This window comes from Microcaecilia unicolor, chromosome 12, assembly GCF_901765095.1.
Source record: "Microcaecilia unicolor chromosome 12, aMicUni1.1, whole genome shotgun sequence".
Taxonomy (NCBI): Eukaryota; Metazoa; Chordata; class Amphibia; order Gymnophiona; family Siphonopidae; genus Microcaecilia; species Microcaecilia unicolor.
Genome location: NC_044042.1, coordinates 35744862 through 35761991, shown reverse-complemented (window position 1 = coordinate 35761991; position 17130 = coordinate 35744862). Strand labels below are relative to the sequence as shown.

Here is a 17130-nt window from a genome sequence, read left to right as displayed (position 1 = left end):
ACTGGGGATAATTTGAGAGTGGGAGACTCACCCAGAGACTGTTGTGACCCAGTCGGTGGGAGGAGGGTGATAGTGTAGAGCACAAGCGGCAGGTGCAGGTAGACCTGATCTGTGCTGGGGATAGACCCAAGTGGCCATGGGGTAACCCCAGGCAGGTAGCAAGGCGTTATTCTGAATGATGAATGGATAAAACTAAGGGGGTCTTTTACTAAGGTGTGCTAGCATTTTTAGCTCGTGCTAGAAATCAGCTGGCACTAAACGCTGAGGCGCCCATTATATTCCTATTGGCATCTCAGCATTTAGTACCATCTGTCTAGTGCGAGCTAAAAATACTAGCGCTATGCTTTTTAAATGGATACAATATACTCTTGGGCAGTTTCCAGTTAGTTTAGGGGAAATAATAATTACTCCAATTAATAAGATAAAGGTAATTTGTGCATTATGTTCAAATTATAGACAAGTTGCATTTATTCCCCTTTTTACAAAAATAGTGGAAGGCTTAGTTTGTTTACAATTAAATTAATATCTAGCTAAACATGATATTTTACACTACTCACTGTAGAGATTTTGTTCCCGACATAGTACAGAATCAGTATTGGTGTCTATTATAGATAAAGGAAGGTCCTTATGTAAAAATCACAAAGCTCTTATTCTTCAGTTTGACCTTTCCTCTGCTTTTGATTTGATTGATCATGAAATATTACTTATGAATTAGAGAGGACTGGTATTGTTGGTGATGTGTTGGACTGGTTAAGGGGCTTTCCTTTCTGTGAATTGGTCTAATCCGTGTGGTGGTCCACAGGGATCACCACCTCGCTCCTAAGTTTTTTAATATCTATCTACATACTTTGGGTAGGGAATTAACAGATAAAAAAAATTTCACCCACAGTTATGCTGATGACATTACTGTCCTTATTCCAATATTTGATTCTTTGAACTCTATTTCATCTTCTGTTCATAGCTGTGTGTCTATTATTGGTGCTTGGATGTTAAACTACAAGCTTAAACTGAATTCAGATAAGATCAAATTTTTGCTTTTGGATAGTAATCCTGATCCTCAGATTGATGATATTATTGTTGACAAATAAAAATACTCTCTCTCACCTTGTATTAAGATTTTAGGAGTATTGTTTGACCAATCTCTGTCATTAGGACCACATGTTAACACTTTAGTGAAGAGTTCATTTTTTCTCATGAGGAATCTTAAGAATTAGAAAATTCTTTGAAACTGTTCAGTTTAAACTATTTGTTCAAGCCCTGCTTTTGTCAAAATTAGATTACTATAACTTAATCTTCTTAGGTACATCGAGACATAATCTTCTTTGTTTACAAACGATTCAGAATACTACAGTTAGACTAATATGTTCCCTGTGAAAATATGATTGGATTACTACATTTTATATAGAACTGCACTGGTTGCCTTTTGAGGCCAGAATCAGGTTTAAGTTCTCCTGCTTTCCAGCATACTTATTATTTCATATTGAATTGTTAAGTCCTTCTAGAAATAGAAGGGAATATATCGGTTTAAGATCTATGATACGCTTCTTGCTTATCAAGCCCAAAAATGTGGCGTTCATATGCCAGTTGTTTTTTTTTATCAATTATGATTATATTACTTTTAAAAAACTACGCATAACTTCTCTTTTTAATGATTTTTTAATCACTCCTGGTTGAGTTTTTATTTTGTTCTTCTTTTATTGGTTGTATTGAATTTTCTTATTGTGAACCGCTTTGAACCAGTTTTGGTGTTAGCAGTATATAAACTATAACTGCAACTGTAAAAGACACCCATAATGTTGGTTCAGAAGGCTTATTTTAAGTTAAAACGACTTGAGTTGTCAACATTCATATTTTTTGCAGAATCATTTTAGAATTAATATGCAATTATCAATTTTAACTGTGTTGGACTATGGAAATTCTCTGTATTTAGGCCTGGCTTCAAAGCTGATTTCTAAGATTCAGCTAATTCAAAACTCTGCAGCCAGGTTGATATTTTGTAAATCCAGAGTAATGTGACCCCATTATTGACAGAGTTACACTGGTTGCTGGTGCAGGCTAGGATTTCCTTTAAGGTGTTATGTCTGTTTTTTAAGATAATAGATGGTGTTTGCCCAGAGGGTTTATTCCAACTGGTCAAAGTGTTAAATTCCATTACAACTTCTAGGAGTTGTAATCACCTGCTTTTAACGTTTCCTGCAACAACAAAAAAAATGTGAGATTAAGGCTTTTTTCTCATTCTTTTTTTTTTAAATGTAGTTGTTCATTTATGGAATAATCTTCCTGCGAAATTTGCTCTTTGAAAAGTTATTTTTTATTTCTTAAAGTATTGAAGACTCATTTGTTTACCAATTTTTTTTCAAGAAGTAATGTTATTGTTGATTGCTGTTTTTTCTTGTAATTCTTGATGTCTGTATCAGTGTTTATCTGTGTGTATTCCCACCTTGAATCTCATATGAGGGAGTTGGTGGGTTATAAGTTTTTTATAACATAACATACTAGGAGTGGAGCCATGGTGGGGCCCTCCCTCTGGAATGAGGCCCACCAAGTCAGTAGCGGCAGCACCTGTGGATATAGAACTGACGGTGTTGTTACCATCCACATAACCAGTTGCGTATTCATGTCAAACTTGGGCTCCACCAAAAAAGCAGTCCTGGCTACACCACTAGCTATCACCCACCATTGTACCACAAATATTAGATGTATAGTTCAGTTTTACGTCACAGAGCTAGCTTTGAGAAGTTATTCTTTTTCGCTTTGGGAAGATTTTAAATGTAATCAGTTTTACCTGCCTGCTTTTTTAGGGCTGAAGTTCTAGCAAGCCTGGCATTTAATTTAATGTACTTTTTCATTTAGCGGCCCTTTTACTAAGCCGCGTAAGCATCTACGCACGCCCAACACATGCCAAAATGGAGTTACCGCACAGCTATTGCGTGGCTCTTGCAGTAATTTCATTTTTGGCATGCGTCCAATATGCTCATCTGAAAAATAATTATTATTTTCTGCCGCGCGTATCAGACACACGCCAAGTGGCATTTGGTACGCATAGGCCATTACCGCCCAGTTCCACATGAGACTTTACCACTAGGTCAATGGCTGGCGGTAAGGTCTCAGATCCAAAATGGACGCGTGGCAATTTTCATTTTGCTGCACGTCCATTTTCGGCAAAAATTTTAAAAAGGCCTTTTTTACAGGTGTGCTGAAAAAGATTCTGCATGCGCCCAAAACTCGTGCCTACATTACCGCAGGCCATTTTTCAGTGCACCTTAGTAAAGGGACCCCTTAATTTGTAAACCTATAGGCTGTAATTGTAGTCTACTCACTGTGGCATTACACAGCATGAACCAAAAATAAAGATTCCAATAATCCTAACAATGGACAAACAATAATCAATACAACTAACTAAAACAAATAAATAGATAATAATAAGACTCCATAGACCCAATGGACAGCTGACAAACTAAAAACTCATTGCAGTTAAAACTTAATTCAAAAATAATGATGGTACTTGCTTACAAACTTTTATGTTTAACTCACTAATTGGCAAGTAAACCTCTCCCTTATAATATCTAGTGTTTTGAAGGAGGAAAAAGACTTCGGATGCTCAACATTCTCTGTTACTATTTATGTTAACAGTGAATGATTGAATTCTTGATACCCACTATTGAAGAAAATTGAATTTCCTTCAATAGTGGGTATCAAGCATGCAATCATTCACTGTTAACATAAATAGTAACAGAGAATGTTGAGCATCCGAAGTCTTTTTCCTCCTTCAAAACACTAGATATTATAAGGGAGAGGTTTACTTGATTAGTGAGTTAAACATAAGTTAAAATTTAATGCCGTGAAGTGTAGAGTGATGCACATGGGGTATAGAAACCCAAAAGAATTGTATTTGCTAGGGGGTGAGAGGCTGATAAGCACAGACCAGGAGAAGGACCTTGGGGTGATAGTGTTGGAGGATCTTAAGGCAGCGAAACAATGTGACAAGGCGGTGTTTGAAGCCAGAAGGATGCTAGGCTGAATAGAGAGAGGCATATCCAGTAGAAGAAAGGAGGTGTTAAAGCCTTTGTACAAGTCGTTGGTAAGGCACCACTTAGAGTGTTGTGTCCAATTTTGGGAGGTCATATCTCGCTTTCAACATCAAAAGACTTGAGTTGGTTCAGAGGAAGGTGACAAAAATGATATGGGGCTTGTGCCAAAAGACGTATAAGAAAAGACTTGAAGACTTCAAAACGCTGATCACCACTGGCTAAATATCGGGCCCCTTACTTTCAACAACTCTGTCTTTTGAATGCTGATGGGTTTTATTCTTTTTGATCCATTTTTAGATAGCTGTAAGATGTTTATTCAGTGTCTCAATAAGTATTGCAACATTTTTCTCCAAAGAGATGAAGATAAATACCCTCGGCATGGATGCAGTAAGTTAATTCAGTCAACTTGAAATTTTCATCAATGGAGCCAAATAGATATTGAACAAAATGTAATTGGCCAATTTTTGAGGCCAATTTTTGGACTCATCAACAACCACTTTTCAAGAACGCCCAGTTACGAAGGAGCTATGTGTTTCTAAAATGCTTTGCCTTTCATTAAGATAGGAAGGGGTGGGGGTTAGGTAGGCCACATATACAAATAAGGGAAAGGAAAATGATGTGCAGAAAGTGTGTTGTGCAAGAGCTGAATTTAAAAATACATGAAAAAAAACCCCCATTCCTCAGCTTTGGCTGTAGTGTGAAACGCTTGAAACCAATAGCCCAGCTCGTGGTAAGGATCACAAAATGCTAAAACCCTCATAGTAACATAGTAGATGACAGAAGCATAGGTCACTGAAACTTGCCCTGCCCGTGACCCTGGACAGCATCTCATCTTGTGCGTCTGTTTTTGTCAATCCCTCCCCTCCTCATATGTCTGCTTAGGGTTTAATGATTCTCTGCTTACCCCCCCCACCCTTTAATAATACAAATATTTGTCACTTCCCTTTGTGGTTCTCCATTATTCCTTTTAATTTATTCTTCCTTTCCTTTTAATTTAATACTAGCCGTTGAGCCCGTAAAAATGGGCTAGTATAGGACGGGGGGGGGGGGGGGTTGAAAGGCCCCTTCTCCTCGCCGCTGCAAGGCCCCCCCCGCTGCTGAGCTCGCCGCTGCCCCTCCGAGGTCACCGCTACGCCCCCCCCCCGGAGTCGCCGCCACCCCTCCACCCGGGCCGGGCCCTCGCTTCGCTATTGAAACAGCGCGGGAACGCAGCACACAGCTCAGCTGAGCTGCCATCGGCCGTCCTTCTCTGCCTGTGTCCCGCTCTCGTGGGCGAGGGCGGGACAAAGGCAGGGAAGGAAGGCCGATGGCAGCTCAGCTGAGCTGTGTGCTGCATTGACGCTGTTTCTATAGCGGAGCGAGGGCCCGCCCCGGGTGGAGGGTGCGTGGTGGCGGCGGCGATTCCGGGTGGGGGGGGAAGCGGTAGCGACGGCGGTTTCGTTCCTCCCCTTGCGCAGTAGAGACCCTCTCTGTCCCGCCCCTTCATCACGTATTGACGCGGGGGCGGGACAGAGAGGGTCTTTACTGCGCATTTGTGAGTGAGTTCGGTCATTCGCCGTTTATATGTTTGATTGTAAACTGCTTAGATACCTGATGATTTTGTGGTATGTTAAATAAAGTTGAACCTTGAACCCTGAACCAATGAGGAGAACTAAAAAATATACAGTATTGTACGTAAGGTGACAGATTCTGCCTCACTGTCCATATAGCTCTTAGACCAGACCACAGATCCAGTGCACGTGCATTTGTTGGTGAAGAGACAAGGGCCCTTTAATTCTCTGTAGCACAGAGCTCTGGTGGGTTTGGGAATAACGATTCCTTGCAAGTTATGCTAATTTATATTGGACTAAAATTATCCAAAGATGATGTAGTACATGCATTTTTGAGAGCTCTGCCCCACCCCACCCCCTCCCAGGTCACAAGGAAAAGGCAAGATCTGCTCAGTATGCGGTTGCGGCCAAAAAAATCAAACAGGATGCTAGGAAAGGGATGGTAAACAAGACCATACTGTAATGCCTCCGTATTGCTCCATAGTGCAACCTCGCCTTGAGTATTGCGTTCAATTCTGGTCACCCCATCTCAACAAACATGTATTGTGGAATTTGAAAAGGTAGAAAAAAGTGCAGCCACAATAATTAAGGGGATGGAACTCCTCTTGTATTCTGAGGGAGGACATGTAGAGGTCTATAAGATCCCGAGAGAAGTAGAACAAGTAAATGTGAATCGATTACTCTTTCAAAAAGTACAAAGACTAGGAGGGACACTTCATGAGATTTCATGGTAATACTTTTAAAACAAATAGGAGGAAATATTTTTTTCAGTCAACGAATAGCTTAGCTCTGGAACTCGTTGCTGGAGGATGTGATAGCAGTTAGCATATCTGGGTTTTAAAAAGGTTTGGAGAAGTTCCTGGAAGAAAAGTCCATAAACTGCTGCTAAGGTAGTCATGGGGAAAGCTATTGCTTATCCCTGGGATCAGTAGACTAGAATCTTACTACTTTTTGGGATTCTGCCAGGTACTTGTGACCTGGATTAGCCACTGTTGAATGAAAGATACTGAGCCAGATGGACTTTGTCTGACCCAGAATGTTGTCTTATGTTCTAACTGGAGCAAGAAGGCCAGCAGTTGCCCGCCTCTTTCCTATTCCTTTGAGCCATGTAGTTAACCTTTGCACCAAGGTACACGGAAGCAAATCCTGGGGGCGGCGGTTATAGATGAAAGTGTCCCTCTCGTTTTTTTTTTCTTTATGGTAAGGCTTTGTCACTGAATACAGTCTTGAGCCCAACTGGCTGATCCAGTCTGATTTTACCTCCATGAATGCATGAAGATGTAATCTTCCTATTCGGAGGGGGGGGGGGGAGGGAGGGAGGAGTGGATTAGAACTACTTCTCCATGGGTAAAATCAGGACTTTATCCAAGGTTGTCATAAAGGGCAGCAAGAAGGGTGAGTTCCTGGGGAATTAAAACCTGAAGATGGTTCCATGCCACCCTTCTAAGTCCATCTGTGAGTATGCAAGCTTCAAAAGGGAAAAGGGTGATGAGAACAACCCTTGCTCAGTGTGCCCTAAAAATTGGACCAGCCACTTTGAGATGAGCTTAAAATCCTGACTATGGATCAGATTGATTGGATAAAGGATGGGTTATGATTTTCATGTACATGATGCTTCCTATTATGGACTATGAAAAACAGCTATGAAACCCTGAGCCCTGTAGACCCTAGCTGAAGAGAGAGAGAGAGAGGAAAGATGGGAGGGAGATTTTTTAATCTTCAAGAAATTGGATGCTTCAGGAGAGAAAGGTTGAACACTGAGCTGCAGCCATTAAGGCCCAAAGTGAATTATTCACAAGGCTGACTTCAGCAAACAACTTAGCTAATAGGACCTGCCACCTGCAGGACATACACATATACCCAGAGGAGAAGAATGACTGTGAGAAGGACATGGAGAGAGGGGAAAGCAGGGCTGTCACAGAGCTCAATAGGGTGGAAAAGAGATTTGCACTTTGGAAACTGAGGCAACAAGAATGCACACAAATGCCATTATTATAGTTGTGTATATATGTATCTGGAGACATATGTGTATGAATTACCATATTCTGGCTATATGCTATTCTGTAAGTACCTGCCAGTCTTCAGTGATGGTTACAGTACTTTGCAGGTGAGCATTCACATGGATGGAGTTTGGACAGAGCATACACTTAGGCTTGTAAATGACAGAATACAATGATGTACGTGCATTCTTTAACAATCTGTGAGCATTTGCATGTGGGCGGAGCATGGGCGGCTAAGGGGCATGTGTCCTAATATAGAATACTAAAAGTTGGCACTTTGCATAGTGTATCTCAGTACACCCATTTATGCTTGCCATTGACCTAGCATAAATGGTCATGCCTAAATTTAATTGTGCAAGTATTTTATAACAGATGTCATTATAGAATTGGTACTCAGTGGCATTTGCATACCTAAATGGAGACACCAAATTATAGACTTGCCCTTCTACATAGAGACAGAGAAAACAGCTAACACAGCTAGTGGAGGCAGAGCAAAATGTAGAGAAAACAGCTGAGTGCACGAGGGTCTGGTGCCATAGAAGCACAGACATGCAGGCAGCAGATGAGAGGATTTAAGATTTATGATTTATTCAATATCAAGGCCAGTTACCATCTGGAATGGACACAAGGAGCGAGGAGAAGTTGAAGAGGAAATCAGGAAGTCTTTATTAATAGCCGAATAATGACCCGACACAGCCGTGTTTCGGCATCAAAGCCTGCATCAGGGGTCAAACAAATCTCTTGTGTTGTCACTGAGTAGTGAACCAAGAGAAATGAACCAAAAGAAATATAGCTATGTGGCTTCTCTTGGTTCACTACTCAGCGACAAGAGATTTGTTTGACCCCTGATGCAGGGCTTTGATGCCAAAACACGGCCGTGTCGGGTCGTTATTTAGCTATTAATAAAGACTTCCTGATTTCCTTTTCAACTTGTTCTCGCGCCTTCTGTCCATTGCTTTTTACTGTACGTGAGGATTCCCCTCCTCGCTTTGTGTTTTTCAGTTATCATCAGGTACACACGTTTATTTCACCAGAGGCAGAAGTTTAAATTAAGGGCTCCTAAGCAAAGTATCAGGTCCTGTACTACCTGTTTGTTCACTATAATCAATAAATAAATAGTTAACAAAAATGATCAGAAAGGTCCCAGAACAGAGAGGTGAGAGTGGGCCCCCTGCACTGCAGAGTCCTCTGTGGAATTTATGCCAGTGTTCCCTGTCCAGGTGGGTTTACAATCTAAGTTACACCTGAGGTAATGTAGGGTGAAGTGACTTGCTCAAGGTCAAGAGGAGCGTCAGTGAGAGATGCAGAAAGACAGAGGCAAAGGTAGAGTATACTAGAATCAGAAAGATGCAGCCTGAGCCTTGCAGGGAAGACATTGCAACACATAAGTAGATAACAGAAGCTGCAAGACAAGAGCGTCTTATAGCGCATTGGTAAAGAGAGGGCAAAACGAGAAGAGCCCTAGAGCCTGCAGCATAAGAGAGAGCAGTTGTGAGAGATGTGCATATGCATGGTAGCAAAAAGCAATCCTGAGAGACTGACAGGAGGGAGGGACCCTCAACACGTCTGGGGCAAAAAAAATAAAAACCTATACCGACAGAGAAAGCAAGCAGCAGGAGGCTCAGCTGCTGTGAGACTGAATCACTGAATCCATAGCAGCCACTGAGTTCTGAGGCAGACGCAGAGGGTTCCCCCAAATCCTGAACGTCCCCCAGTCCCCTCCCTTCCTTTGCCAGAAGGGCTGTGAGATGGTTTTGGAGGTGAGTACCCTCCCTCCCTCCTCACCGGCTTCCCCCTCCCATCTCGCTGCTGGAGTGCATGAATGAATGAAAACCCTGCACCGCTCCGTTCTCTACTCCAGTCCTTAATGGCTACCAGGTTAGTGCTTCAGTAGACGTTTGGCTTCTGCATTCCCTCTTTTTTTCGTGCCGTGTTTGTGCCAGCTGCCCGCTTTGGCTGAGTGTTGCTTTTGGGGGCTGGGGGTGGGGGGAGGGTGCAGAATCAGATGAGAGCGGAGTCCATGTTTTAGCATGGCCGGGAAGGGCAGTGATATCATGTTGCTTGCTCACGGCTGTTGCATCTCAGCTTGTGGTTGTTAGTAGGCAGGGACAGCTAAGCTGCTATCCTCTCAGCTCCTTGGACAAAATAGAAGGTCCCTTCCTACCAGATGTCTGGCCACATCTGAGGGGATGCTGAAATTAGCAATGCGCCATAGACCAAGCTTACCACTGAGGCGGTGTGTGTGCATTTGTCATTCTCAGCGGTATCGTTATGGGTTGTGATACCTTTTTATAAACTATGGTAAAAAAGATATTCTAGTATATGAGCTTTCGAGACCACACAGGGCCCTTGTTCAGCTGTCACAGCAAAGCTGAAAGAGGGCAGCGTATATATTTTGTTGCATTTATATGATTGGCCAGTGAGTGTCGCTGGGTGTGTTTTCGGAGAAGTATTTGTGTAGATGTATATGTGTTACTTTATGGGTTGGCTGTGTAGCTGTGTAAAAGTTCATGTCATGTATGCATGCATGTTTGATTCTTTTGCTGTTTTTGTGCATGTAGACGTTTAACTCAGCATGTGCTTGAATGTGTGTGCATTTGACAGGGTGTGCATGTGTGTGTCTCCATGTTTGTATGTCTGCATGTGTTTCACAGAATACATGTTTCATAGGATATATAACTGTCAGCATATGTTATGTGTTCATGAATTATGTGTTAGTGTATGTTTGCTTGAGTTTATTCCTGTACATTTGCTTGTTTGTTTGGTAGAGGGCATCTGTAGATAATGGTGTTTGACTATCACTATATTTGTGTGTGTTTAGTGGTGTGTATGTATGCTCGTGTATTTGAAACTATGTTTGCATTAGTATGATCTATGTGAGCGTGTGCATGTTAGCAGCATGTGATTCCATATGTAGGTATGACAGTATGTGCATGTTTGTGTGTCCTTGTGCTCTCTATTTCACAGTAGGATCCAGTATTTGCATTCCTCTCTGCTTTTATGTACTGGTGATGATTGAGGAGACCTCCAGCATGAGAGGTGCTTCACTATGGGAGGGCTATCTCTAGCCACGCATAAGAAGGAGGTAGGCAGCTGCAGTAGTGGCCAAACTGTTGAAACAATACGAAGGACAAAATATTGCAGCACTTTGAAATAAGTAGATTATGGAATATCAGACAGCCTGAATTCATAAAGGGAATATACTGTCAGATAAACTTGATTCATTTCCTTGGTGAGGTAACAATAGTAGTGGGTCAAAGAATACAGTGGATATTGCCTATTTGAACATTAGCAAGCCTTTGACTCTGTTTAGCTCACAGGTATTCAGTTGTAATTCAAGGTGAGTTATTCTCATGTAGAGTAGATATTTCACAGTCCCGGAGGGCTTACAATATAAGTTTGTACTTGAGGCAATGGAGGGTTGAGGGGGTCTTTTACTAAAGCTTAGCTGGAGTTATCTGCAACAGGGCCCATTTTATTCCTATGGACCCTGCTGCAGGTAACTTGAGCTAAGCTTTAGTAAAAGACCCCCTGAGTGACTTGCCAAGATCACAAGTTGATCACTGTTATGCTTAGAAAGCTGGAAAAAGAGCTGGATGGTGTGGGAATAGGATATAGAATGTTGTAAATTGGGCGAGGAACGGTTGCACGACAGAAAACAGAGGATGGTGGAAAGAAGATAAAATGTGGTACCCCAGAGCTCAGCATTAGGACTTTTTTTTTTCTTTTTGGCCTTATCTTTATTGCAGAAGGACTGGAGAAGATATGCTTGTTTGCAGAGAACATGGAAGACAGTGGACATGCCAGAACAGGGTTGGTGTCGGGGTTGGGGTGGTGGGGAGGTGATGCAAATAGGGCACTTGCCCTGGGCCCCTATTTCAGAAGGGGACCCAAGTCTGTTGAAAACTGAAGGCAGCACAGTCCTTGTGTATTGTAAACTGGTTTGATATAATTTTATGTAATGTGGTATATTAAATAAAATTGTAAACTGCAGTCTGCTGGTAGGCTTTATGGCCAGCTCCTTGCAAATTTCTGCCCTGGGCCCCAGCGTATCAAACACCGGCTTTCCAGTAGAAAAGGTGAAAAAAATGAAAGGAACTTGGGGAAAAAAACTGAAAGCGTGATTAAGGTTTTGGAAAATAAGCCTCAGAGAAAATATCAAGTATGCATACAGTAGTTAATTAGGTAATTTATAGTCTATTCAATATTTCTACAATTGGTTAAACATGGATTAAAGCATAACACAGAAAAAAATTGGAGGGTACTTCCATAAAGTGGGAAGTAACATGAATGATTGGAATAATGCCAGCTTCATGCACAAAAGCCAAAATTCCAGCTAAGAGCTATTCTGTGAATACATGCATATATCACATCATGTGTATTTTAAAATGCACATAGGTGGAGTCTTCCTGGAACATGGGCAGGACTCACACTTAGTGTGCGGAACTTGTAAAATACCATAAGTTATGTGTGTATCTCCAGCATTGAGATGTGAACACTTACATCAGCTCTATGGCTGACATAACTGCTTGCGCCTAGATTATAAGTTACGCTAGTATTCTATAAAGGAACGTAGGCGCCCTCTAAGTTTATATATATAGGCATACTGTTATAGAAATACTCTGTCAGGATATAAAATCCATTAGCTATTATTTTGATACAGGGGTGTCAAACCGTAATCCTGGTATATTGGAAACCATTCTAGTTTTTAGGCTATCTCTAGATATATCTCATGCATATTCTATTCTATTCTATACATAGCTTATATTCTGCTATATCTCCACTGGATTCATCATGGATTATAAGAAGAAGAACATCTCAAACAGATGGAATTACAAGATAACACATCAGAATAGAATAGACTAAATTAAACTAAATCTACATCTGAAAATGAGTCTTCAACTGTTTTCTAAATAGAAAATAAGAAGAGATAGATCTAATCTGATATGGAATTTCATTCCAAACTTTTACAGCTAGATACTGGAATGAATTACTCAAATAAGTTTATAACCTAATGCCCCCAAAATTTGGAAACAGTAAGATATGTTTAGTACGAGAGTCTTGCCCCATAGACAACAGAATTAAATATTTAGACATGGGGGATATTCTGAAAACCAGAACTGATTGTGGCTCTTCAGGTTTGTAGTTTGACACTCCTGATTTAGAAGAATAGGAATAGAAACTGTTAAACTAGAAAGAGATCCAGGAGTAATCAATACAGATAACCCGAAGGCAGCCAGTCAAAGGGGTAACATAACTGGGAAAGCTAATAGTGTGCTTGACAGCATGAGCAGAAGATGTATCATCAGGAGGAAACAGGAAGTAACACTGCGCTTGCATAGGTCTCTTGTGAGATCCCACCTTGAGTTCCGTATTCATTTCTTGAGACTGGACCTTTGGAAGGACATCAAGAGGATGGTGGAGTCTAAAATGGTACAAGGCCTGTGAAACAAACTTTACAATAAAAGCCATGAGGCATTCAGTGCACTTGGCAGAGAAAGGGGGATATGAGAGAAACATTTAAATGTTTTGTAGCCTTTGGTGTATCCTTGCTTATAGGTAGGTTACAAATATTTTAAACAAAAAATTCTTGGGAAGAATTTTGAATAGAGAGGGTCATGATATGAAGTTGGAGGGTGGAAGGTTCAGAGGCAATATGAGAAAATATTTTACTATGAGAGTGGGAGATGCCTGGAATAACCTACCATTAAGGGTGGTAGAAACCATCACTGCGACAGAATTCAAGCATACTTGAGACAGATATAGACAATGGTAGGAAGAGTTTGGGGAAGCTGCAGTATGGAGGGACGGCTCATGGGATTGTGGTGCTCTGAGCCAGCCTGCATTGGTGCCGCCACCCCCCACTTTCCTTTGACCTCCTACTCCCACAGGTCCAGCATCTCTCCCTTCCTCCTTTGTCCCAGCGACTCTCCTCTTTTCTCCCACCCCCATCCTCTGCCCGGGGGGGGGGGGGGGGGGAGAAGGCTTAGCCATTTAACCAGATGACAACAGAGATTGGGGGATTCTGGCACCCTTTTTCAGTGCTTCTCCTTGTCTAATGATTAAGCCAACCATGGCAGTATGGCTTACAGCCATCCTTGAGAACAGAGGCAAAGAGAGATGTGATAAGGAAAAAATGAAAAATTGGTAAAGAAAGCATAGTTTACTTATACCATAAGCCATGTATAGCCCAGTTGGAATCAGCAAGCTACAACTCCCCATAAACCATAAGGGTCAGTGCCAGAAGGCCGGTGGAGGCCAGCAGAGAGATAAGAAGAAAGCACAGGGTACATAAAGGAAGCACGAACCAGTGACACTGCAAGCAGTGAGGTAGTAGAGCTAGTACCAGCAGGGCTACTGCTGCCCAGAAACCAACCAAGCTGGTGTCAGCTTATTGGTGGTGGCTACACTGGACCTACTTTTGGTAGTTGTTTGAAAAGAAATGTATTGGGGTTTGGGGGGGGGCAGGAGAAGGGGTGAAGACTGTCAGATTAAGCATGGGAACATGTATGTTCATCTGTCCAGGATGGTAGACAACTAGTGAGGAAGACAGCAAACCCTGGTGTGGATAAGGAGCAGTATTGTACAAGTGATCAGTCTTCTATGGCTGGTAGCTGGGATATATCCTTAGCAGTGTGAAGAGGCATAATTGGGCAAATTGAATGGCTTTTGGGGTCTATTTCTGCAGTTTTCTGGGCAGCACAAAGCTCGTGTGATCCTGAAAGAATTACCACTATCTTGTCTCTTCAGCTGTCCGCTGCCCTTCACCATTCTTGACCTTGTATGAAAAAGAATCATTTGAACAGCACTCATGTAATCTATTTGCAGTTGTCTTAACCTCTTACTTTCCCCTGTGTTTGTATTTGCTCCCTCCCCCGCCCCCCCCCCCCCCGATTATTTTTCGCTGTGTGCATTAGTGCTAGTGAGGGGAATTCTGAGACAGCAGTATTGATATCATCTCCAAGTCAACTCAACAACATATACAGAAATCTTATGTGATGCTGATTTTTAAAAAGGGTTCTAGGGGTGATCCGAGAAATTCTAGACCGGTAAGCCTGACGTTGGTTCTGGGAAAAATAGTGAAAACTATTATAAAGAATAAAATTACAGAATACGTAGACAAATGTGGTTTAATGGGACAGAGTCAGTATGGGTTCAGCCGAGGGAAGTCTTTCCTCACCAACTTGCTTCATTTCTTTGAAGGCGTGAATAAACATGTGGATAAAGGTGAGCCAGTTGATGTAATGTATCTAGATTTTCAGAAAGCTTTTGATAAAGTTCCTCATGAGAGACTCCTGAGAAAAATAAAGACTCATGGGATAGGAGGCAAGGTTCTGGCGTGGATTAGGAATTGGTTATTGGACAGAAAACAGAGGGTAGGGTTAAATGGTCATTTCTCTCGATGGAGGAGAGTGAACAGTGGAGTGCCACAGGGATCTGTACTGGGACCGGTACTATTTAATATATTTATAAATGATATGGAAATTGGTATGATGAGTGAGGTGATCAAATTTGCAGATGATACAAAACTATTCAAGGTTGTTAAAACATGTGCGGACTGTGAAATATTTTGGGAAGACCTTAGGAAATTGGAAGACTGGGCATCCAAATGGCAGATGAAATTTAATGTGGACAAATGCAAAGGGGGTGTACATTGAAAAGAATAATCCGAATCACAGTTACCTGATGTTAGGGTCCACCTTGGGGGTCAGCACTCAAGAAAAAGATCTGGGTGGTGTTGTACATAGTACGCTGAAATCTTCTGCTCAGTGTGCGGTGGCGGCCAAAAAAGCAGACAGAATGCTAGGAATTATTAGGAAAGGGATGGTGAATAAGACCAAAAATACTATAATGCCTTTGTATCACTCCATGGTGCGTCCACACCTTAAGTATTGTATTCAGTTCTGGCCACTATATCTCAAAAAAGATATCACAGAATTAGAAAAGGTTCAAAGAAGAGCAACTAAAATGGTAAAGGGGATGGAACTCCTCTCGTTTGAGGAAAGGCTAAAGAGGTTACGGCTCTTCAGCTTGGAAAAGAGACGGATGAGGGGAGATATGATTGAGGTCTACAAAATGCTGAGTGGTGTAGAATGAGTAGAAGTAAATTGATTTTTTACTTGTCCCAAAAGTACAAAGACTAGGGGACACTCGAGGAAGTTACATGGAAATACTTTTAAATCAAATAGTAGGAAATATTTTTTCACTCAACAAATAGTTAAGCTCTGGAATTGTTTGCTGGAGGAGATGGTAACAGCGGTTAGAGTACCTGGGTTTAAAAAAGGTTTGGACAAATTCCTGGAGGAAAAGTTCATAGTCTGTTATTGAGACAGACATGGGAAGCAACTGCTTGCCCCGGGATTTGTAGTATGGAGTGTTGCCATGATTTGGGTTTCTGCCAGGTACTTGTGACCTGGCTTGGCCACTGTTTGGAAAACAGGATATTGGGCTAGATGGACCATTGGTCTGACCCAGTATGACTACTCGTATGTTCTTATGTTCTCATGCATGTAGAAAATTCTTCCTAGCACTCGTGCACTCACACACACAAACATGCATACACACAGAGTCCCCTCAAACTAGCAAAATACCCTCACCCCGCTTGTGACGCATGCAAAACATACACACACACAATTTTAACCCAACAACATATAGAGAAATCTTATTGTACCACATGCATGTGGAAATTTGCTCATAGCACTTGTGCACTCACACACATACAAACATGCACACACACAGATAGGTCTCCATTTCTCCCCTCCACTACGTGCACCTACCCATCAGTTTTGTTCTCAGTCAGGTTTTCCATATGCCTACTACCCTTTCTATCTCAGTGGCATAGCCAGGACTGGTTTGTTACTGGAGCTGAGGATAACAAGGGTGGGTACTAGGCAATGCAAATGATGACACCACCTCCAGTTTTCCTCTCATTGGCCTATGGTGCTGTCATAGACTGGGTGGATCTGACTCCAAAGAGGAGATGGAGGAATGGAATAAAGCCCAACCAGGTCCACCCATGGCTATGACCCTGCACTCTCTCTCCTTTTTTGGGAAAGAAAGATGTAATTGGTTCTAAATGAGGGTGTTGTGTCTCTCAATTTACAATTAGACCAGGGCAAATAATGGGCATAATATGTTTAGTGGATCTTTTTCCCAGTAAAAGTAAGCCAAACCCAGCAGTGGCAGTATTCACCTGTCTGTGCCACTGGGAAGTCTCTCTGCTGGAAAATTCCTACAAAATGTACAATAGCTCTGCAAGACACGAGTATCACCCTATAGATAAACATAAGGGACAGTCTCTTCTCCTGGGAGCTTACAATCCAAAATATGAAATATTTCCAGCATAGATATCTCACTGCCCTGTACTTTAACCTTATAGAGAATCCGCTGTGGGTGCTGTCTCCTTGTGTTACTGCTGTTAGAAAATGTAAAACTTAATTCTGTACATTGGATGAGGTAAAATCAGTCTGTGCCTTATGACCAGACAGTTATCTGGTCACTCACATTCTCTGTACCTCTTACTGGGAGGCAACAGTATCCCAGGTGCAG

The 17130-nt window shown here is 41.8% G+C and overlaps 1 protein-coding gene across 3 annotated transcripts in view; it reads left to right on the top strand.

Annotated features, from left to right (window-relative positions):
- The window catches only part of GRAMD1B (GRAM domain containing 1B), a 348426-nt gene that overhangs the window by 210308 nt on the left and 120988 nt on the right, over positions 1–17130 (top strand). The window contains exon 1 of one of the 3 annotated variants that reach the window (XM_030221471.1): positions 9431–9459. The exons of the other annotated variants lie outside the window; for them this stretch is intronic. Within the exon in view, the coding sequence (XP_030077331.1) occupies positions 9449–9459 (11 nt within the window). The 5' untranslated portion in view covers positions 9431–9448. Of the gene's footprint in view, positions 1–9430; positions 9460–17130 lie in introns of those variants that run through there. 3 annotated transcript variants of the gene reach the window in all.